This window comes from Eulemur rufifrons, chromosome 23 (genome assembly GCF_041146395.1).
Source record: "Eulemur rufifrons isolate Redbay chromosome 23, OSU_ERuf_1, whole genome shotgun sequence".
Classification (NCBI taxonomy): domain Eukaryota; kingdom Metazoa; phylum Chordata; class Mammalia; order Primates; family Lemuridae; genus Eulemur; species Eulemur rufifrons.
In genome coordinates, this window is record NC_091005.1 from 4,894,091 (window position 1) to 4,918,147 (window position 24,057).

Here is a 24,057-nt window from a genome sequence, read left to right on the forward strand (position 1 = left end):
TGGCAATTATCATTATTAATATTTAAAGCCTGCAAGCTGACTCGGTTTTGACTTAATAATCTACTATGGGCTGTTGCCAAACAGGGGCAGTGGCTCCTCCCAGATAGAGCAGGTGCTGGGTGACCGTCCTGGTGTCACTTCCCAAATTACTAGTTCTTACTCCACTCCACTTCAGCCTGAGAGTATCCTGGAAAGCTGCACAGGGTAGTTACTTAAAATGTGTCATCCCCATTGTACAGAAGTGGAAACTGAGGGACAAAAACATTAAGTCACTTACCCCAGTTTAAACCACCAGCAGCCAAGCCAGGGCTGAAGCCCTGAACCCCCACCTCCAAGGCACCCCCTCCCCCACTTTTACACGCCCGGTACTACCCTCCTTACAAAGCCTGACGCTAAGAAAAGAAACTTAATGGCCTACAGTTTAGAGTTACTTTATATTCAATAATTACCTCTCCCAGGGATATCTGCACAGGAAATCTCTTTATCTAATGGGCAAACATAATTTTGGGGGCTGAGGTGAAATCCTCAAGTAGGTGGATTCCACATGTATTTATTAATCACGGTTCTGTAGGAAACAGAATTCTACTCAGTTAAAGGTCAACTTTGAAGAGAAAGTTCGAGAGACCTCAGTGATGGGACTGTAGCCATTCACTTGGGCGTTAAAGGGAACCAACGAGGATGGTGAGGCAACCCAGGGACCAGCGGCATTCCAGGCAGGAAGGGGAAGGTGAGGGCCGGCGCCGTGCGTGAGGGGAAGCCAGACACAAGGTGCGGTCGCGGGGAGGCCACGCCCCGCCAGAGCCAGAGGAGCGCGGCAGCAGAGAACTACCCCGGCGCGGTCTCTTCCCGCCCTTCAGTCTCGGCTGCAGGCCTCTTATTGGCTGAAACCGCCGGAAGTTAGCCAGCAAGGGAGCCTGGGAAATGGAGTCCGCAGGAACAAGCCTCCTCAGAGCAGTGGGCAGGGAGGGAAAGCGGGTTGAGGGAGGGATCATCACTAGCACAGCGGTGGGTAGGGTGGTGATTTGAAGGGGTAAAGGGAAAATCAGCAGCGAGGAGTTGATGTGGTGATGGGCTGTATTTGTGTAAACTCTTGGGCCACGAACAGGAAGCCTAGAAACATCCTGACTCACACCCGGCTTTGTATTCTTGGTGATTGCTTTAAAATCAACCAACTTTGCTTGCTAAGTTGCCAGGACTGAGAAGGGAACAGAAAGGAACAGCTATCCTTTAAAAATAAGCGAATCTGCCGGGCGCGGTGGCTCACGCCTGTAATCCTAGCACTCTGGGAGGTCGAGGCGGGCGGATTGTTTGAGCTCAGGAGTTCGAGACCAGCCTGAGCAAGAGCGAGACCCCGTCTCTACTAAAAATAGAAAGAAATTATCTGGACAACTAAAATATATATATAGAAAAAATTAGCCTGGCATGGTGGCGCATGCCTGTAGTCCCAGCTACTCGGGAGGCTGAGACAGGAGGATCGTTTAAGCCCAGGAGTTTGAGGTTGCTGTGAGCTAGGCTGACGCCACGGCACTCACTCCAGCCAGGGCAACAAAGCGAGACTCTGTCTCCAAAAAAAAAAAAAAAAAAAAAAGTCGAATCTTAAGGAGGTGAAGGGATGAGCCATGTGTTTGTTATCTGGGGGAACGGTGTCCGGGCAGAGGGAACTGCCAGGACAAAGGCTCCGAGGCAGGAGCACGCCTGGCATGTTGGAGAAACAGCCAGCACGCCAACGTGACTAGAAAGGACGAAGGCAGTGGGAGATGAGCTCAGAGAGGAGACAGCTGGGGTGGTGGACAGGTGGGCCAGATGAGGCATGATCTAACTTAAAAACTTAAGGTGTGTGTGGTTTTTTTGTTTGTTTGTTTGTTTTGGAGAGGGTCTCTCACAGCACCCTCAAACTTCTGGGCTCAAGCTATCCTCCTGCCTCAGCCTTCTGAGTGGCTGGGACTACAGGCATGCACCCGGCTAATTTTTTCTGTTTTTTGAAGAGCTGGGGTCTGCTGTTGCTCAGGCTGGTCTCCAACTCCTCAGCTCAAGCAATCCTCCCGCCTCAGCCCCTCAAAATGCTAGGATTACAGGCGTGAACCACCTCTCCGGGCCCTAATTTATGTTTCACAGGATCTCTCTGGCTGATGTGTGGAGACTACACTACAGGAGGCAGAGGTAAGAACAAAAGGGGACGAGAAGTTGGGAGTTGACCACATTTCCCCACTCTCTCCCTCCCTTCCTCTCCTCCTCCCCTTAGTCCTCTGCCTGTTCTCCTCCTCTTCCTCCTCCTCCTTCTTCTTCTTTCCCCTCCCCTCCTCTCCCTCTCCTTACCCACCCGCTTTTCTTTTTCTTCTTCTTGCAGTTTTATTGACATGCAACAGATTGCACAGTAAGGAGATAATTGCAGTGATTCAGGCAAAACATGATGGTGGTTTGGACTAGAACGGCCCTAGTAATCAGAAAATGGCTAGATTTATTCCGAAGGGAGAGCTAGTGGCATCTGCTGACAGATCAGATGTGGAGGTGAGAGACAAACAGGAGTCAAAGGTCAGTCAAGGATTACCCCCAGGTTTGTTGGCCTGAGTCTCTGGAAGGATGGAGTTAAAGTTGTCAATTACAGAAACGGGGAAGCACAGGTGAGGAGTGGGTTTGGAGGGAGGGGAAAAATTATGAGACTAGTGTGGGTGCGTTAAGTGTAACATGGAAAGGGCACATGCAAGTGCAAATGTCGAGTAGGCGATTGGATGTACGAGGCTGGAGTAGAGAAGACAACGTGTTTGTTCTATAGCTTTATTGAGGTATAACTGATACACAACAAGCTGTGCACATTTAAATATTGTACAGTGGACACCTTGATAAGTTATGATACATGTTTACATCCACGAAATTACCATCCCCCAAAGTTTCCTTGTGCCCCTGTGTGGTCCCTCTCATCGTACTCCTACTTCCCTGACCCCGTATATCCCAGACGACCCACTGATCTGTTTTTTATCACTCTCGATTGGTTTGCATTTTCTAGAATTTCATAAAAATAGAAACATATAGCATGTATTCTTTTTTTTTTTTGTCTGACTTCTTCCACTCAACATAATTATTTTGAGATGTACGCATGTTGTTGCCTGTATCAGTAGTTCACACCTCCCCCTTTTTTGATGGGTACTGTTTCGTTGTATGGATGTATCACAATCTCTTTATTCTTTTATTTGTTGATGGACATTTGGATTTTGACTTAGGACATGAGGTTTTTGGTTGGACATATGCTCTCATTTCTCTTGGATAAATGACCTCAGAGTGGAATGGCTGGGTCATGTGGTAGAAGTGTCTTTAGCTTTTTAAGAATCTGTCAAACTGGGCTGGGCGAGGTAGCTCATGCCTGTAATCCTAGCACTCTGGGAGGCCGAGGCAGGAGGATCACTCGAGCCCAGGAGTTTGAGGCTGCTGTGAGCTAGGCTGATGCCACAGCACTCTAGCCCAGGTGACAGAGCAAGACTCTGTCTCAAAAAAAAAAAAAAAGTAACAATTGGAATACTAAAAGAAAACTTCAGTGAGTGAGTTTAAGCTTCCTGCTGCATCTTTTTCCACCACTGACACCTCCAGTGCCACAGGACCTGTTGTGTCATATGGCCCAATTGGCAGGGCTGTTTGCATCAAAGCCTGGACTTGCTGTAGAGCCCTTTATTGCTCTGGGTTCACTTGAGGCTGGCACCCGTTTGTGTCACCTGGTATATAGATATATTAGATGTTCCTAAATGTAGTCTTCATTGCTCCCAGACCCCAAAGAAGCCTACCAGCGGAGAGAAGGTGGTGGCAGGGCTCAGCCTCTGTGCTATCATCTCCAGTAATTCCGCTCTGGTCCCAAACTTGTACATCCTAAGCAGCCAAACAAAAGCCCTCCTTCAGGGTCTAGTGACTGTCCTTTGATGTTAACGCATGTTCCATGTAGGGGAAGGCGGCTGACACCCAGCCCAAGCAGTTTATCACAGCTTGCTTTCTAACCACATCCAGTGCCCACCCTCTCTAAGAGAAGTTTGCCCCTCCTGCCCTCTGTGCTCTTCCATCCCGATGGGGGACAGACAGAAAGCTTCCCTGTTGCCTCGCTGATCGTTGCCATGGCACATGTCAGGGTAAAAGTTAACAGCATGGACTTGGGGTTCCGCTAGAGCTTGAGTCCATTCCTGTGTGGAATGGAATCTAAGCTGCTCTATTCCTCGGTTTCCTGGTCTGTAAGATGAGGACAACAATACAGATTTCATGTGCCCGTTTTTAGGGTTTAATGACTTGATCACTGTGGAGCTCAGCGTGAGGCATGATGTTATTACTCTCATCACCCCACGTTGCAACAGCTTGTTTAGGGGCAGTTTCCCTCATTTAACTGGGAGCTCCTTGGCTACAGTGGTTTTTTCCATACATTCCCTCAAGATAATAAGGACATAGTAGATATCCAGTGCCTATTTAGGGATGTCTCCTGAATTTATACCCATGTTATAATCAGCCACTTTTTTTTTTTTCTTCTGGAACTACAGGATGTTGATATCTGAAAGAAACTGCAATTAGCATGTATAAAGCTCCAGGTGGTGAACAGAGCAGGGGCCTCACAGTGAGGTAGGGACAGGAAGATGCTCTGATAAATCGTATTAACTTCTTGGGCCTCAGTTTCCTTGTTTGGAGAATGAAGAGAATAATAGATACTACTATAAGGTTGTTGCAAGGACTTTAATAACGTATGTTTAACATGGCACCAAGGACACAGTAAGCGCTGAGCAAACGGTAGCTGCAGTATAGAAAGCGAACGCTTAAATGTGTCTGAGTTAGGGTTGGCAACTTCACTCAGGTCAGCACGGAAACAGGCTGCGGGAGTGCTGGGCGGGGCCGCCGGAAGCTCCGCCCCCAACGCGTCCGGTCGTCTGGGCAACGCGCCGTTCCGCTAGCTAGATCTCGGCCTGAGTGACAGCGTGGCAGCTGGCACCCGGCGCTCCCGAGCACACTCGGCATTGGCAAGGGCCACTTCGGCAGAGTGATGAGTGATGATGACAACGAGAGCGAGAGCGTCAGCGTCCACACCGAGTCCCAGGCGGGGGAGGAGAACGAGCTGCCTATTATCCAGCTGTGCGGGCTGGTGGAGGAGCTCAGGTACCCCCGGTGGCTTCTGGGGGCCCCCCTCCTCATCCTGGGCGCTCCGCCCCTCCGGGTGGCCTCAGACCTTGGGTCCCGCATGGAGAGAATATCCAAACCCGCACTAGACATTGGGGGAACTTGTCTTTGCGTTTTTACCTCTGCGTTTCCACCACCACTGAGCTGACAAGCCGGTGATGGAGCCAGAACGGGGTGGAGGGGCGAGGCTGGTGGGGCGGTGGTGGGAAGCCCAGAGGACAATGCTAGGACTTCAGCCTGGCAGGGCTGTCTAGTGCTAGGTGGTGTGCTTAGCCTCTCCCCTGTTCTGCAGCGGCAGGTTGGACCAGGAGATTTCTAAGCCCCTTTCCAATGCTAAGATTCTATGATAAAATGAATGTGCCCGCAGAATAGAAAGATGTTTTGAGATTATTTTAGTATGAGGCCACATGTGCCTGAACCAGGGTGTGACATGGAGATGGACAGTAAAGAATGGCTGGCCCAATAGTCTGCATTTTTAGGAGTCTGTTTTGTATCTGCTATAGCAAGTAAATTGGGTATCAGGATTCCATGATGTAGTTAAGATTAATGGTACAATTTATTGGTCTCATACAGAATATCCTGGCTCTAGCAGCTGAAATAGATGTTACTGCTCTACATCTATAAATAGTTTCAGGTCAGAATTGAGGCAGTGTTGCTAACAGCTACCATTTTTGAGTGCTTACTATATCCCATGCATTTTACATATATAACCTTATATAATGGCACCAATAACCCTAGGAGATGGGTAAAGAAACAAAGACACAGAGGTTCAGTCACTTCCCTAAGTTCACACAGCTTGTCGGTGGTAGTGCTGGGATTCAGACTCAGGTGTGACTCCTGGAACAGACTACACCCGGAACATGATATGTGCTGAAAAAGCAAGACACTTTGATATATTGTGCTTTCTATTTAGCCTTTTCCACTAGTCCTAAAATTCAGCCAAACAAGAATTGGCTCAATAACATATGAAAACATCAAAGCCATTTTCTCTCTCTCTCTCTCTCTCTCTCTCACACACACACACACACGTGTGTGTATATGAGAAGTTAAGAAGTTAAAAAGGTCATAATCTTAGCATATCCAGGATGAACTAGGTTTGTCATCTCTAGTTGTTTAAAAACCATTTGTCCACAGTTTATTATAAACTTCCGGTGGATACTTTCATCTACTGAGAGCTACAAATAAAAGATCTGAGAAACATGAACCAAAGGAAACATCTGTAGATTGTGTGTATAACTTCAAGAATATAGTAATTCAGAAGGCATTTCACAAATGGGTTAGGTGATACTTGAAGATGAAAACTTTAACAACAATTTTCAATGTAACACCAGTGCTCTGAATTTTGTGGCTCATGAAACATATTAATAAAAATGTCAAATACTTAAATAGCACTTACTATGTGCCAGGCACTGTCCTGAAGTCTTTGCATTCCTTATTGTAACCCTAAAAGGTAGGTTCTGTTATCATTCCCATTTTATAGATGAGGAAACTAAAGCACCAAGTGGCTAAGTGTCTTGCAGGAGGTCATGTGGCTTATAGGTGTTAAATGCTAGTTATTTGGGGTTTAAACTCCTATTGGTAGAACTTACTCAGGTACCTCTGTCTTGCAGCTATGGAAACTCTGCTCTCAAAATTGAGACAGAGATGTTTGAGAAATATTACACTAAACTGGAGCCCAGGGAACACCGGCCTTCACGAATATCAGAAATTAAAATATCAGCAGCAGAGTATGCACAGGTACACAATGGACATCTAGAAAATTATTTTATTGTCTGTCCCCTTAAATGCAAGTGGCATTTGTGTATTTGCCTTTGATGTGCCCTCTTTGGCCAAGTGGCCATGTGACCCTCTCCCTGTTCTACTTTGGATTCTTCCTTCCCCTCCAAGGTTTCTTTTTCAAGTGAATGTGAAGGGAATTGGATTTAATTAGTAATAGATTGACTCTCCCAGAATACCTAGTTTATTTGAAAGATTTCCCTTAAATTGTGGTTCAGCTGTTTACAAGGCCCAGCCAGCTGACTAAGGGAGAGAAGCAGGCCTGGTGTGGGCCCTTGTTTCAAAGGGCTTATCCATATATGTCCATGCTTTGAGGGCCAACCAAACCCATCTTCAGGCCCATGCATTCCCTGTACCTCCCCACTTGTGGCCTTGGCCTTAAATGCATAGAAAATCTAATATTTTTATTTGTCTGTGTTGCTGAACACTGTGCCCCTAGATGAAATTTCTCTTCTGTGTTCAGTTTGGGAAGCACTGAGCTTCCCCTTGACATTGACTTGAGTGCTGGTCTCCGGCAGGTTCACTGCCTTTCCCCTTATTTATAAAAGGAGACATTTTCCCCTTATTTATTTTTAGTTCATTGTAACACTAGCCTTTGAAGTGTTAGCCCAGGGCCTTAGGGTGACTTGTGAAATATCCATCACCTCAGGCCTAGTAGGCTGTCCTTAGGGTGATTTCTAGCAGGTCTGAGGGCTCATTTTGATGCCCCCCTTGGGCTGCTATATTACCAAGTCCTCTTTGACAATGGCTTTGTTTTTCCTGGGTTGCAGTTACGGGGCAGGCGTAGATCCAAATCTCGCACAGGTGTGGACCGTCTGATAGGCCTCACTGTTGACCAGAAGCTCGAGCTTGTACAAAAGGAGCTGGAAGACATGAAGGATGAAATAAGGCACATGAGGGCAAATGCCGAACGGGACCTGCAGCACCATGAGGTATACCTTAACGCCTTTCTCTCAGCATGGGCCGTCCTACCTGGGCCCCCGACTTCCGCCTACTCAAGACGTACCTATAGTGTGTTGGTGTAATTGTTGGTCCTTTGGAAGAAATACGGATGAGACAAACTGAGAGCCTGCCTTTAAGGAACTTTCCACTTGCTTTAAAAAAAATTTAAAACTTTTCTAATATACGATTTCAAACAAACAGAGAGAGGCTGGCACAACAAACTCCTGCGACTCAACACCCAGATGCAGCAATTGCCAACATATGGCCACTCTTATTTCATCAGTGTCCCAGCCAACTTTCCCCTCATCCCACTGGGTTATTAGGAAGCGAATCCTAGACGTATCATTTATCCGTAAACATTTCAGTGTATGTCTCTAAGATACAGATTCTTTGAAAAACCATAACCACATGCAGTGAACTATGATGATGCCACTGCACCCTACCCAGGTGACAGAGTGAGACTCTGTCTCAAAAACCACAGTAACCCTAAATGCCCTTAAAAATTTACAATAATTACTTAATAATACGAGGGGTTTGAGTTTTAAGTCAGTGAATTGGGTGAAAAATACCCAAGTCACTGTTTATATACAGCATGAATGCCCACGGTCCATGTCCTGTTGGAGACCTGTTAACACGTAGCATGTCTTAGTGAGTCCAACACAGTTTCCTCCAGTGGAGAAACATCACTGTTAAGTCAGTTACCCATGGGATGAAGTTGTTGGCTTTCATTTGAGAGCCATGTTGTATAAAAAATAGATACTTCTGTTTTATTTCTAAGTTTTTGTATTTTATTGTTTCTAAATGTGGGCACACACAGAATCATACTCCGTGCCTCGAGAGGGACATGAGTGGACTCATGTGTCCCAGTGATAGAACAATCTGTATCACATAAACCAGTCCCTCACTCCCTCTCTCCCGCCATTCTCCCCTCCCACTTCTTTCCTCTCTCTTTCCAAACATGTATTGTTGAATTCTAGCAAGTTAAAGGGGTTTAGGATGTGCTAACATTGCCCTGACCTGCTAGATTGTGTGATGTAAATGTCAAGTGCAGAGAGAGATCAGTATGGGCTACAGTGGTCAAAAAGACTTTGTTGAGGAGGTGGGGCTTCACATGGGACTTGGCATGACCTTGAAAAATGATGGCATTTATTTAAGGCATAGGGAAAGAAGGGCAATCTAGGTAAGGAAAATGACATGAGCAAGGAAGCAGAGGTAGTCATGAGCATGGCACGATCATAACGTTGAGGAGGCCAGTGTGATTAGAGAAGAGGGTGCTTTGGAGGCTGTATTAGGAAGTCAGGTTGAGTAGGGCAATGAGACCTTGAGAGCCGGGCAGAGGAGTTGATCTTTGATGTCTTAGAAAGCTGGACCCCACTGAAGATACCTGAGCAGGAGGGCAGTGTGTTGAAGGTAGCATTTCAGGTGGATTGATGTTCTAGCACACAAAGATGATGGGCTGGGAAGAGGCTGAAGCCCAAGACCAGCCAGTGAAGATGCTTTTGCTTCTCAGTGCCCAGGAAAAAGCCTGAACTGGGATGATTTGCTGTGTGGCTACAGATACCTTCCCTTTTTTTTTTTTTTTTTTGAGACAGAGTCTCACTCTGTTGCCCCGGCTAGAGTGAGTGCCGTGGCGTTAGCCTAGCTCACAGCAACCTCAAACTCCTGAGCTCAAGCGATCCTCCTGTCTCAGCCTCCCGAGTAGCTGGGACTACAGGCATGCGCCACCATGCCCGGCTAATTTTTTCTATATATATTTTTAGCTGTCCATATAATTTCTTTCTATTTTTAGTAGAGATGGGGTCTCGCTCTTGCTCAGGCTGGTCTCGAACTCCTGAGCTCAAACGATCCGCCCACCTCGGCCTCCCAGAGTGCTAGGATTACAGGCGTGAGCCACCGCGCCCGGCCTACCTTCCCATTTTATTCTTTAAAATTGTGTGTGTGTGTGTGTGTGTGTGTGTGTGTGTGTGTTTTCTTATTTCAAGGCAATCTATGTTTGTTGTAGGACAGTTAAACTAAAAGAATGTTTGAAAACATCTATAATGATACCCCTGGGAGGTAGTTAGTGTTGACCCTTGCATTTATCTCCTGGTAGAATTTAGATAATTTTCTATGTATATACAAATTTCTTATAAAAAGAGATATTATTTTACAAGCTGTATTTTTCACTTACAAGGTGAAATTGTCTCTCCATGTCAATACATATATTCATTTTATAACTTTTTGTTTTGGAGATGGGGGTCTCACTATGTTGTCCAGGCTGGAGTGCAGTGGCTATTCACTATAGCCTTGAATTCCTGGGCTCAAGTGATCCCCCACCTCAACCTCCTGAGCAGCTGGGAGTACAGGTGCACACCACCATGACTAACTTTATAACATCTTTTTTAAAAGTAATAGAAGTATATAATAAGAGTGCTTGTTTATCTCCCCACTAATCCATCTCTCTAGATGTAACTATGGTTCACATTTTGGCGTATATCCTTCCAGATATTTTTAATATAATTTTTAATGAATAGCAATGCCTGAGACCCTGCTTTTGTTTGTTTGCTCTTTCCTTATGGATACTATTTTTTGAGTAATACTTTTTAATAATAATATTCATATGGTCAAGCTTGTATCTTAAGGGTATCTTTCTAAGGCTGAGAAGAAACATCCTGTATTAGGACACAAAGAGGCCTGGGAACTTAGGTTTCCTTAGAGGATATATATCCTTGAAGATTTTTGGAAACTCTCTTTTCTCTTTGTGCTGACTCCCCCAGGCTATCATTGAAGAAGCTGACATTCGATGGACTGAAGTTCAGAGGGAAGTGCACGAGTTTGAAAAAGATATTCTAAAAACCATATCCAAGAAGAAAGGGAGTATTTTGGCCACTGAGAAAATGATGAAGTACATTGAGGACATGAACCGCAGGAGGGTGAGTTGGCAGGCAGTTAGCCTTTAGAAAGGGGGAGTAGATTCTTACAAGGACGACACAGAATTCTCCATGTGAGGCAGCGTAACTCCACTTGGTCCACCACACGTGTTGCCCACATATGCAGATTTTTTGCACCCCTAAAATTATACGTGTATGTGCATGTTTTAAAATGCATGCTTATCAAGGCTAAAATCAACCAAGCAGGATGCATATTAATAGTATCTCAGATTGACTTCTTTTTTATTGTTGTTATTTGTTTCAAGATCTGATGTATTTTCTTGAGAAAGGAGTGAGGCTGGGTCTGGTGACTGTGTGGAGGGGGCAGGTGAATCTCAAGCTCTTTGAGTTCCCATATTATAAGCAGATGGACGTGGGGCTGGCCTGGGAAAGGAAGGAGGTACTCCATTTCCAGAGATTTTATATACGTCAAGTTTTGGATCCTGGAGACAGGTTACTAACCCTATCATGTTAAGAGTAATAAAAATTATGTAAGTTACCACGAGAATAAAAGACCAAAGAATCATAAGATTATTTTGTCAGGAAAGGCCCCTACAGTAGCATACACCCAGATAATCTTGAACTTAAAAGCAATATAAAATATGCATGGAGCAGACCCAGTTTCCTTTCTTGATCATGAGTGAAATGTCCTAGCAGCACCAGCTCGGGTAGAAGTAAAAGAATTTGAAATAAGTGGGTGAATGTTAGGGCTCAACTTTTGGTTTGCAGCCTTAGACTTACCAATTTTTCAAAGCAACAGGGAAGAAGATAAATGGATTGAAATATGCCTTTATTTTACAGGGTAATATGAAGGATAAATTACGTTTGAAAAACATTTCTCTCAAAGTTCAAAGGAAAAAAATGCTTTTACAATTGAGACAGGTATGTGATTTCTTTCTTTCTTTCTTACTATGGTAGGCTGAATAATGGGCCCCCAAAGATGCTCACATCCTAATCCCTGGAATCTGTGAATATGTTACCTCATATGGCAAAAGTACTTCGCAGATGTCATTAACTGAAAGATCCTGAGATGGGGAGATGTTCTTGGGTTACCTGGGTGGGCCCAGTGTAATCCCCCTCTTTATGGGAGGGAGGCAGGAGGGGAAGAGAAGGTATGATAACAAAAGCAGAGATTAGAGCAATGAGCTTTTACGGCAGAGGAAGAGGGCTGTGAATCGAGGAATGTGGGCAGCCTCCAGAAGCTAGAAATGGCAAGGAAACAGATTTTCCCTGAGAGCTTCTGGAAGGAATGAAGCCTTGCCAACATCCTGATTTTAGCCCCCAAACCATTTCAGACTTCTGACCTCCAGAACTGTAAGATAAATTTGTGTTACTTTAAGCCACTAGGTTTGTGGTAATTTGTCGCAGCAGCAATAGGAAACGAATACAGTTGCTATGCAGGCAGATAAGGGGTTTTCTGTAGATAGAGTTGGCTTGAATTAAAAAACCCTCATGACATACTTGTTGACCTTTGAGGGGAATGCGGCCTGGGTGGCACAGTTCGACTGTGCTTTGGTGAGTCTTTGGCTGGCTGACCCCAATTGCTCCTGATTAGAGGCAGACATGACTCAGGGCCTCTAGAATGTGATACGTGGCTCTGTCCTTTCCCAGCTCAATATTTTTATTATTAACTTGAGTATGGGCACGGATGGCATGCACATGAAAGGGGCCACTGAATGACACAAAATTGGGCAGCAGAACTGACATGTCAGGGGACTATTGCTTGATCCACTTGGGGTCCAGAAAGACCTCCACAAGCTGGGACAACTTTAGCAACATGAAGAGACTAAAGACAAATGTAAGATCCCCCACTTGGTTCCCCTAAAATGTCTGCACAGGTACAGGATGGTTCAGCTGTAGAGTAGCTGATGACATCTGCTCACCTGATGGTGATGTTATGGCCTGGGCTGCACTGATTGAAATCCAGTGCCCAGACCAAGAAAGGGGTGTCCTTGGTCTACTCTGTCTGAGCAGCCCTAACTTGGAGTGTCGCATCCCAGTGTGAGCTCCACACTTGAGAGAATTGGTAAACTAGAGTTCACGGAGGAGAGTGAGCCAGATGGCAAGGGGGAGTGCTCATGGCTGCTGCCGGAAGAGAGGACACACTGGCGGGCAGCAGCGTGTACGTGTAACTGTATACAGAGGCAACAGTGTCGAGGACCATGGAGCTAAAGCTTCCAGAGGCTCAGCGAGAGAGAGATGTCCCTCAGGTATAGACACCAGGTCGGGAGCATTGGAGCTGGAGGATGGGTCGTTAGGGCTTGAGGAAACTGTGGTGCTGTTTTGGAAAGGGGAAGACGAGATGCATCTCAGGAGGTAGCACAGCATGAGTAGAGCAGGATGTGGGAGCAGCAGCAGTCCCCAGTTTGGGCTGTTGCCTGCCACAAATATAAGATGGCATAGACCTGGCGGTTGGGGAGGGAATCCAATACACTAATAGATCCATGGTGCAGAAATGTCATATGATCAAAGGAGGGGGATTCATGGGCTGCTTTTCCTGGGTTTTCCAGGTTAAAAACAACTTTTAGATGGCCCGATTCTTACTCTTCCTTCATGGCCCTGTTTAGGCATCACCCCCTGTGGGAAGTCTTCCCTGACTCGGCCTTTCATCCTCCCCTGGCCCAGCTGAGGGGCTTCTGTGCACCCTCCACCCCCGCCCATCCCAGTGCACCACGCTGATGAGTCAGTACCTGGGGCCTGTCTGTGAACCTTCACCTGTTCTCCTTGAGGCTAGGGAACATTGTATTTACTCAAATCTCTATTCCCAGTGCCTAGCACCATGCCCGGCACCAAGCAGATGCCCACTGTGTGTTTGTCAAATGACAAAATGACCTGCAAAGTTTTACCAAGAATTGCAAAACGTGAGCCATACATGCAGAATCACAGCTGAAGGTCCCATCTTTTCTTCTTTCTGAGCCATAGAAGGAAGAGGGGGGTGAGGCCCTCCACGAAGTTGATTTTCAGCAGCTGAAGATGGAGAACGCTCAATTTTTGGAGACGATTGAAGGAAGGAATCAAGAACTGATCCAGCTAAAGCTGGCATCTGGGAACACCCTGCAGGTCCTCAACGCCTACAAAGTAAGCCATCCCTGACGCCCAGGGCCCCCGGGGCTTCCCGCACCCACCTTGCTGGCCGCAGGGAGGTTCCGCTGCACACAGCAGTTTCACACAGCACTTAGGGGTCCCTCGCTGTCCTGCTGCTGCCTGATTTCTCCTCACTCACCAAAGCCTTGCCTCCTAAAATTCCCTAAATGCTGCCACGACCCTGGCTATGCATGAGAACCACCTGGGAGCTTTTTCTTTTTAAAAAATATACCAATGCCCAGTCCCACCCTGACTAATTGAACTAGGAGGTGAGGGTCACGCATCTTGTTTTGTTGTTGTTTTCAACTCCCCACATGATTTTCATGCACAGTGAGTTTTGAGAATAATCACATTTAGGTCCTGTTTAATTTAGGCGTATAAAAAAGTACTTCCCATCTTAAAACCCTGCAAAGGGGCCGGGCGTGGTGGCTCATTCCTGTAATCCTAGCACTCTGGGAGGTTGAGGCAGGAGGATCACTTGAGCTCAGGAGTTTTGAGACCAGCCTGAGCAAGAGCGAGACCCTGACTCTACAAAAAATAGAAAAAATTAGCCAGGTGTGGTGGCATGCACCTGTAGTCTCAGCTAGTCTGGAGGCTGAGGCAAGAGGATCGCTTGAGCCCAGGAGTTTGAGGTTGCTGTGAGCAAGGCTGATGCCATGGCACTCTAGCCCAGGCGACAGAGCAAGACTCTGTCTCAAAAAAAAAAAAAAAAGAAAACCCTGCAAAGGAAAAAGTCTTAGCTATAAACCAGAAAACTACTAAATAATTTATCATCCAGATGGAACCCTTTTGGGAGAGAAGAGAGGCATTAGTAAGTAAACAAGGCCTAGAGCCATGAACAGGACCTATCCACTCAGACCAGGCCATCCAGTCACCCAGCTAGTGACCATCTAATGCAGTGGCCGGCACACTGCAGGCCAGTGTATCCCACCTACTGGTCTGTGAGCCAAGAATGGTTTTTGAGAATAACATTCACAACCAATTTGATAATAGCACACTGACTTTGAAACCAAATTAAGCAAAATTGGCTTCTCCCCCAGAAAGTCTACTCTTCTCATTAGTAGACCTGTATTCCAAAATATTGTACTCAATTATTATATTTTGAATTTAATCAATGAAACACTTGTAGGAATTTGGGTTTTTTCCACTTGTTAATATAAATAACTACATAATAGGCACAATTTGTCTCTGGGTCTGCAAAGCCTAAAATATTTACTATCTGGTCCTTTACAGAAGTTTGTTGACCCCCGGCCTAGCGCCCAAGTGGCAGCAGTGGCTGTGGGCTTAGGCAGCTCACAGGCGGGCTTCCTTTCGTCCCCACAGTTTAAAATGTAAATGTGAATTATTTAGACCAGGTTTATGTTCATTCAACATATTCCTTTTACAAATGAAAAAACTGAGGCTGAAAGATGCAGACTATTTGCCAAATTCAAGCAACAAGTTAGTGACAGAGCTGGGGCTCCTCGTCCAGTGTGTGTCCCACTCAACCACTTTTTCCTGGTATAAAGCATGTAGAAAATATTATACTGGCATTCTGAGATTGTGTATCACAAATATCTGACAGATCATCCACTATAAGCTTATCTCATCAGTATTTAGCTTGTTTGATCGCTGCATTTCGAGACGAAGGCCATTCCTGTGACTCCCAGGCCCTGGTTGCCTGGAGAGCGGGTAGTACACGGTCAGATCACATTGGACCTTGACCTTACACTGCAGAAGCAATTAAGTAGCACAGGGCCCGTCTGGTCTCGTGGGGAAAAGCCAAGGGAAGTAGAGCTACTGGTTTATAAAATGAAACTGCCAGGCTGCAGGACCTGAGCTCTTTCGGATGCTTGTAATACCTGAACATCAGCAACACAGGCCACAGAGGGCGAAATGGGAGCCATTCCGTGTCTCAATTCTCAGGTCTCCTGGGGGAAATGGAGGCAGAACAACTGTGAGTTGTGGAGTCAGAGCTCACCTGGGTTCGAATGGCAGCTCTGCTGGGGGATGGGCTTTACCTGGGCAAGATTCTTCACCTCTCAGAGACAGGTTTTTGTGTCTTGCCGCCAGGATGGAGCTCTGTCTAGTCTTTGCTGTGTCCCCTGCACCCAGGACAGTGCCTGGCTGAAGCAGGTGCTCAGCCAATGCTGTTGAATGAGCAGCTGGCAGTTCAGGTGATGGGGGGAGCAGGCAGGGACAGGCCACTTCAATATAAATATCAAACACCCAAGTGTGAGAGGCCTTGTTAACAACATGCAGGATAACTTTCCTCCGTTACCCACAGTATGGCAGGCACAGGGCCAAGTGCTAAGGGGACAGCATTTAGACAGCTCAAGACAGACATGGTCTCTTCTCTTCTGTGAGTTTCATGAATGAACCTGAGTCAAGGTGGCACCTTTTTCTCTGACTTTATGCCATCAAGCTCTGCCTGGTGGAGTCTGGTAGAATATAAGCATTTGATGACAGCTGGGATGAGTCACCCCTGACTGACTGTAAACTACTGACCTGGTGCCCTGTGGTAAGTAGAATTCTGACGTATCCCAAGACTCCCTACCCCCTGGTGTATACACTCCAGCCAGGATTGTGCATATGATGGGTTCTGTTATTCGGTTCTGTTCTATGATTAGGTTATATCATACGGCACACTTGACCTTAAAATAGGGAGATTACCCACGTGGACCTGACCTAATCACACAAGCCTTTTGAAAACACAGAGTTTCTCTGGAAGGGGACATCAGAGATGTGACGCACAAAGGGAATTTGCTGGGTGGGAAGTTCTGCATTGCTGGCTTGAAAACAGAGGGGCCACTCGGAAGGGATCTGAGAGGGGCCTCTAGGAGCTGAGAGCAACCTCCTGTCAACAACCAGGAAGAAAACGGGGACTTTGGTCCTACTGCTTCAGGGAAATGCATTTTGCCAACAAGAAGTGAGCTTGGAAGAGGACCCTGAGATCCTGACAACAACCACAGCCCTGGCAGACACCTTGATTTCAGCCCAGTGGGACTGTGGGCAGATAGTCTAGCCACACTGTGCCCAGCCTCCTGACCTATAGAAACATGAGATAAGAAGTGGGCATTGCTTTGAGCCATGGAGTTTGTGGTGATTTGTTATGCAGCAGTGGAAAGTGGATGCATGCCCTTTTCAGAAGTGGCCTCCTCGAGTGACTGGAGGCTTGACTCAGCATCACAAAGTAAGCTTTCATGACACCGTCGTGATGGCCCTGCCCAACAGAGCCAGTGATGCCCTTGTAGTTCCATTCCTTCCTGCCCGGCCTCCTCTGCCCACAGCTGACCCCCCCAATCTGGTCTCTTATTCACTTTTGCTTTCCTAAGCATTGCAATTTTCGTGCAGGGCATGGAGCAAGAAGTGAGCCTTAAAGAAGTGAGGGCTGTAGAGGAGTAGGGAGGATTCCCCAGGTCCCCCTCCAAAGGTCCCCCAGGCAGGTGGCTCCATGCTCTTCTGCTACATCTAAGTTTTGACACTCTGGGGCAATGCCCCTGCATCCTCCTACTTCTCCCTTCACTTTGACTGTGGCCCTGTGGCTTCTCACCCACTCTCCCAGCTCCTGTTAGACCCTCCTCTCCTAGCCGCTTTCCTTAGTTTGGAATGTTCCCTCTTTCCTCTTCACCTGCACATATTGACTCCACCTTCCAGCCCTCCTTCCAGCATTTCTTCTACAGGAAAACCTCTTCTCACTGTCCTGGCATTCTTACAGCTTGGCACAGTTGCAGTTTGGCATTCCTTCTTGCAGTTATTTGACTGCCTCCCTGCCTGGGTCCAGGCTGTGAGCTGGCCCCCTCATGGCAGGGCCTAGGTTGCTTTGCTGACCAGGGCCTGGTGCAGGGTGAGTGGGTTCTCAGGGTTTGTTGAGTGAGCCCCCTGAAATCACTGGCTTCTTCCCTGGCCCCACTCCTTAGTGAAGCAGAGCATATCCCAACTCCTCTGGCTGACTCTAACCCACTGGGAGAAGAGTGGTCCAAGGGGGCCAGTCTGAGAAGCAGGGGCCTGCAGGAGCTGGTGAAGGGCAAATGATGGGATGGGAATCTGCCAGGCAGCTCCTGCACGATTCTTCCAACACCCATAGGCCCAGCCTCATTAGGCAAGGGAGATAGTGGTGAAGCCAATGGGCTGTGGAATCACAATGCCTGGGTTCAAAACCTGACTCATCCTTGTCTCTGTGACCTGGGGAAAATTGTTTCACATCCCTAAGGGTCAGTTCCTTCATGTGTCGGTAGGAATAGCAGTGGCACCCGTCTCTTGGGGAGTATTCCTCCCTCTCCATCCGTGTAGTCATGGCAGCTGTTTAGTGAGTGTTTTCCACGTGCCAGGTGCTGTGCTTAGCGTTCTACCAGGATGTCTCCTGTAAGCCTCTCTGCAACCCTACAGGGTGATTGGATCAAGTTTAGAGAGGTTCTGGGACTTGATCAGAGTTTCTCTTAGTAAGTAGTGGGGCAGGATTTGGGTCCAGGCGTGTCTGACCTCTCTGTCTCTCCAGCTGAAGGCAAGACCCTGAGGTCCTCTCCTCCCCTGCCAGATCTCAAACACCAAGATTCTTGAAATCTAGGCAACCGTGAGAAGGGCAGTCTGAAATTCCTGGATGGTCCTGCTTTTCTCCTCCTTAACAAAGAGCTGTCTGCCCTTCCCGCAGTTCTAAGAGGTCATCTTAGTTCAAGACTCGATGTGTTGTTATATTTCAGAGCAAGCTTCACCGAGCAATGGAAATACACGTCAATCTGGACAAGGAGATCTTGCTGAGAAATGAGCTACTTGGAAAAATCGAAAGAGAAACCCTACAAGTAGAGGAGGTAGGAGAGGGCAAAACATGCCATTTCTAATATCTGTCTCCTTAAGGACTTGAGTCAATGTCTACCAAGATTCAAGCCACCTTGGTTGTTTACCTAGAAAAGTCTAGACCATAAAAATCAAAATAGCCATCAAAGCAGAGAGTGGCACCTAGAGACTTGTGTCGCATTTTACGGCTGGGTTGGGTTCTAGAGTCCGCTCATAACAAAAATTTCATGGAGTCCAAATAATACTTGAGAATTCCTGAAAGTACAGTATTCAAAGTTTTGTGTCTGTAACCCCATAAAGAATGTATAGTGCATTTAGTATAGTAACTAAAATATAATATTACCTTAGGAAGATTCAACATCGTAAAAATGTTAGTTCTCTCTAAGCTGATCTATGAAATAATGGTAGTCCAATTAAAATACCAGAGGGTTTTTTTGTTTGTTTTTAAGGATCTGGATAAACTGACTCAAAAATTCCTTTGGAAAAATAAATAAGAATATCCCCCAAATTCTTACTAAGTAAATGAGGGCACTAGCCCTATGAGATTCTAAATATGTAATAAAGTTGCAATATTTAAAATGATATGAATAGACTGGGACATCAAAGGAAAAAATATAAGGTCCTATAATAAGCCCTGATACAGATTTTATATGATATGTATATGATCAAGTATCTGATAAAGTTCTGATATTGATATTTTTAAGTTTATAATAAAGGTAAGTAAGGGACAGCAAGATTACTGAATAAATGATGTGGGGTAACTGGGTAGCCATTTAGGAAAAAATTAAGACGTAACTATGTCTTACACTAAAATTCCGGTGTATCAGAGATTTAAATGTAAGTAATAAAACCATTAAAGTCCTAAAATAAATAGAAAATGTTTATATAATCTTGGAATGAGGAGGCCTTTCAAAATATTATATAAAATCTAGAAACTATGAAATCATTAAAGTCAGTAATCTAAAGACAAAAATTTTTCTGCATAGCAAAAACCATAACAAGCAAAGTCAAGAGATAAATAACTAGAAAAATGTAGTATCCAATATCACAAGGAGGTAATTTTCTTAAAATAAATATCTTTTACAAATCAATAAGAAAAAAACTGACAACTAAGAGAAAAACTGGGCAAAAGTTTTAAAGTTTTACAGAAAAGCTGAACAGTCTGAAACATACGAAAAGTGTTCTACCTCACTCATAATATGAAGAATACAAAATAAAGCTATAATGAGGTATTATTTTTTTTCTCTCTTAGATTGAACTTGACAAAGATGAAAAAGTTGGTAAGACTGCAGAGAAGGAGTACAGGGAAATAGGCAGTCCCAAATATTGCTGCAGAAGTGTGATTGGCTTGATCGTTACAGAGGGCAATTTGCACTATTTACCAAACACTAACATGCACAAATGCTTAGCCCAGGCTTTCTTGACCTAGGCACTACTGCCATTTGGGGCTGGGTGATTCTTTCTTATGGGGGGCTGTCTTGTGCACTGTAGGGTGTTAAGTAGCATCCCTGGCCTCTACCGACAAGATGCTAGCAGTACCCCCGGTAGTTGTCACAAACAAAAATATCTCTAGACATTTCCACATGTCCCCTGGGGACACAATCGCCTCTGGTTGAGAACCACTACCTTTGAACAAGCAATTTCACTTTTGGTAGTTTATCCTACCGTATATTTGCATGCTTGCAATCTGACGTATACCCAGAAGATTAGTAATTGCAGCATTGTTTGTTGTAATAACAAGATACTGAAAAGCTAAGAGACTGTTTTGGTGGGGAGTTGTTAAATCATGGCACATCCATGCGGAGAATTATGCAGCTGTCAAAAAGAATAAGTAAATTCTTTGTGACCTGATACAGAAGGATCTTTAAGAGTTATTGAGTGAAAAGAAAGCTGGATGAATAAAAGTGAATAGAATATGCTGCTGTTTGGGTCAAAAAAGGGAAACATATGTTTGTATAAGCATAGATGTCTAGAAAGATGTACAAAACCTAAAGATAGGAAAGGAGATCTTTGTGATGGGGGAACAAGGGTGGGGTGGGGGCTTGTTTGTCGTAGTGTATTTTTAGATCATTTGAGTTGAATCTATTGCCTACACAAAAGAATTGGTAAAATAAACATTAAAAGGACAATGCTAATTTTAAAAAATGCACCCTATTAAAAGGGCTAGTTAATTTTACTATATAGTAATTTTTAAGATAAAAATTTAAAAGACAAGGATTCCTCAAAAAATTTAATCACTAGAGGTTCTAGCAATTCTACATCTGGGTATACACTCAAAGGAATTGTGCAAGCAGGGACTTGAGCAGATTTTTGTGCACCGGTGTTCATAGCAGCATTGTTCACAATAGCCAAGATACGGAGGCAACCCGTGTCCATGAATGGATAAATGGATAAACAAAATGTGTTCTGTCCATACAATGGAATATTACTCAGCCTTCAAAAGGAAGGACATTCTAACACATGCTACCACACAGATGAACCTTGAGGACATTATGCTAAAGGACAAATATTGTGTGATTCCATTTAGGTACCCAGAGTAGTCAAATTCATGGAGGCAGACACTGGGATGGTGATTTCCGGGGCTGGGGTGACGGGGAGATGCTGTTTCGTGGGCATAGAGATTCAGTTTTACAAGATGAAAAGAGTTGTGGGGATGGAATGTGGTGATGGTCACACAACAATGTGAATCTACTTAATGCCACTGAACTGTATACTTAAAAATGGTTAAGATGGTAAAATTTATGTTATGTATATTTTATAGTAAAAGATAGGAAAGTGAGTTGAGACTGATCAAAGTATACTAAAATACATAATTTTTCACACACAGAAACCCCCAAGAAATCAAAATAAGTAAAATGTATTTCTTAATAACGAAGAGAAGGAAGGAGGGCCAGGCATGGTGGCTCATGCCTGTAATCCTAACAATTTGGGAGGCCGGGATGGGAGGATCGCTTGAGGCTAGGAGTTCAAGACCAGCCTGAGCAACATAGCGAGACCCTGTCTTTACAAAAAATAGAAAAATTAGCTGGGTATTGTGGTGTGTGCCTGTAGTTCCAGCTACTTAAGTAGGCTGAGGTTTCACTTGAAACCAGGAGTTGGAGGTAGCAGTGAACTATGGTGAATGCCACTATATCCCAGGTGATGGAGTGAGACATTGTCTCAAAAAGAAAAAGAAAAGCAAACCCAGCCAGAAGGAGGGAAGGAAAGGGAATGGGAAGGGGAAGGGGGGGAAAGGAGTGAAAGAAAAAAAGACTTTTTTTTTTTTTTTGAGACATGATCTCTCTCTGTCGCCCTGGTTTTTTTGAGACACAGTCTCTCTCTGTCGCCCTGGCTACAGCGCAGTGGCATCATCATAGCTCACTGCAACCTCAAACTCCTGCGCTCAAGGGATCCTCCCTTGAGCCTCCCTCAGCTTCCCAAGTAGCTGGGACTACATACAGGTCGGTGCCACCAAGTCCAGATAGTTTTTCTGTTTTTAGTAGAGACAGGGTCTTGCTATGTTGCCCAGGCTGGTCTTGAACTCCTGGCCTTAAGCAATCTTCCCATCTTGTGGCCTTTCAAAGTGCTGGGATTACAGGCATGAGCCACTGTACCTAACAAAAGACTGTTTTAGACTGCACTTAGTGTTTCTGAACTGGATTTAAACATCATGATCTGTAAAAAATCAGAATCTTGTGGTTTCCCTCCCACCCCTTTGAAAATGTAAACATGCTTTTTCAAACTATATTGAAACTGTGGGGAGAGATGGCAGGGGCAGTGCGTCCTCCCTCACAGCAGGAGCTGCCAGGGTTCCTGGCGTCTAAGCGATCCTTCCCCACCCAGGACCGGACCAAAGCCGAGGGTTTGAACAAGAAGTTGCGCAGGCAGCTGGCGGAGTTCGGGGCGCCGCAGGTGATGGTGTACGTCCGGGAGAAGATCTTAAATGGAGACCTGGAGAAGAGCATCAAGATGTGGGAAAGGAAAGTGGAGATCGCAGAGGTGAGCCGCAGAGAATCCCAAGATGGGGAGCCCTCAACATTTTTGTTTAGGGTTTTGTTTTTTGGGTTAAGAATACAGATATCTGGACAGGTTATGTCTATGAGAAATCTCAGCAGTTGCCTCAACTATTAAACCAAAATGATTTTCTTTAAGCTCCTTTTTTCATTGTTGGGGACAGAGTCTTTTCAGTTTTCAGGGAGAGACTCTGTCATAATAGTGTGTTTTTAGTTGCTTGTTTTCTTAATGAATTCTAGAAGCTTCTTAATGAATTCTGAATCCCTCCAAGCAATTGGTAATGTAGTGATTGCTACTTTATACATGGAGAAGGCAGTTTTTTTAAAACATGAAATAATAATGGATTTTTAATATCATTTAGAACCTGATTCCATGCATGTACATAGTTGCCATGGGGCTTTTCGCTTTTAACTAACCTTGTAGCCTTTGAATATGATACTCTTGCTCCCTGTGAGCTGTGGAAGAGAAACAGGAAACGGGAAAACAATATACTGGTGTCGGCAAAAAGGCAAGCACTGCGGCTGCCACTGCCAGGTTGTGAACCAAGGTCCCTGAGACATCGCTAGAGTAGCGCAGAAACCCAGTTGGGGTCGGCTGGGAAACTGGGAGCTTGGCGTTTCCTCATCTAGACCCCGGCTCCATTTCCCAGTTACTTTCTCCTGCTTCTCCTGTGGCTACTGGGTGGCAGGAAGTAAATCAGGACCCAAACTTGGGCCCATCAAATCTAGAGCTGAGAAGTAGCAAAGAATTGCAGCAGGAACCTGCAACTTCTCACTTCGCTGGACAGAAACATGCTCTTTCGAAGAATAATCTGGGTGGTTCCTGCCCCTTGGTGGCCCCTGCACGGTGGCACACACCCACGTGGCCCCATGCAGGGTTGTCTGGACCGTCAGCAGGGCTGGATGAGGCTGCCTTCTGCATAGTTACAATCAGTTTTTCCTCAGTGACCCTTTCTCCCCCTTCCCCCTTTTTCCTTTTTGGCAGATGTCCTTAAAAGGCTACCGCAAGACCTGGAATAAAATGAAAACAACTAATGAGCAGTTGCAGGTGATCTGCCCGCTGCCTGGTAAATAGCCAGAGGCGGGCACGGCTCGCAGACCGAGGTGTGATCCATTAAAGTAATCAGTTCCTTTCTACATTGAAGTAATCAGCTCCTTTCTAGTCCCGGGGTCCTCTCACCGTTCCCTGTGCTGCCTGGTGTCCCCAACTCCCCAGCCAGGCTGATCGGGCACCTCCCACATCTGCCCTCGGGGAGTGTTTTCACAGCCTGGCCCCTGAAACCAGTAACCTTGAAAGAACCACAGGGCACTCTAATGGTTTGACACTTGTTAGCCCACATTTAGTTCACAAGCACAAATGAAAGTGACCTTCCTGCAGGTGGGAGTGGGACAGCCGAGGGAGAGCCAGCCCATGGTGTGTGCTGTGGGCCTGTCTGTGACAGCCC

The 24,057-nt window shown here is 45.6% G+C and overlaps 1 protein-coding gene across 1 annotated transcript; it reads left to right on the forward strand.

Moving 5' to 3' along the window:
- Positions 1-5,002: 5,002 nt before the first annotated feature.
- CFAP263 (cilia and flagella associated protein 263) lies at positions 5,003-23,687 on the forward strand. Its single transcript, XM_069456591.1, has 9 exons — positions 5,003-5,115; positions 6,747-6,873; positions 7,683-7,844; positions 10,611-10,766; positions 11,565-11,645; positions 13,686-13,841; positions 18,527-18,634; positions 22,443-22,598; positions 23,598-23,687. Exons 1-9 carry the CDS (start codon positions 5,003-5,005, stop codon positions 23,685-23,687), a joined length of 1,149 nt encoding a protein of 382 aa, XP_069312692.1.
- The last annotated feature ends 370 nt before the right edge of the window (positions 23,688-24,057 follow it).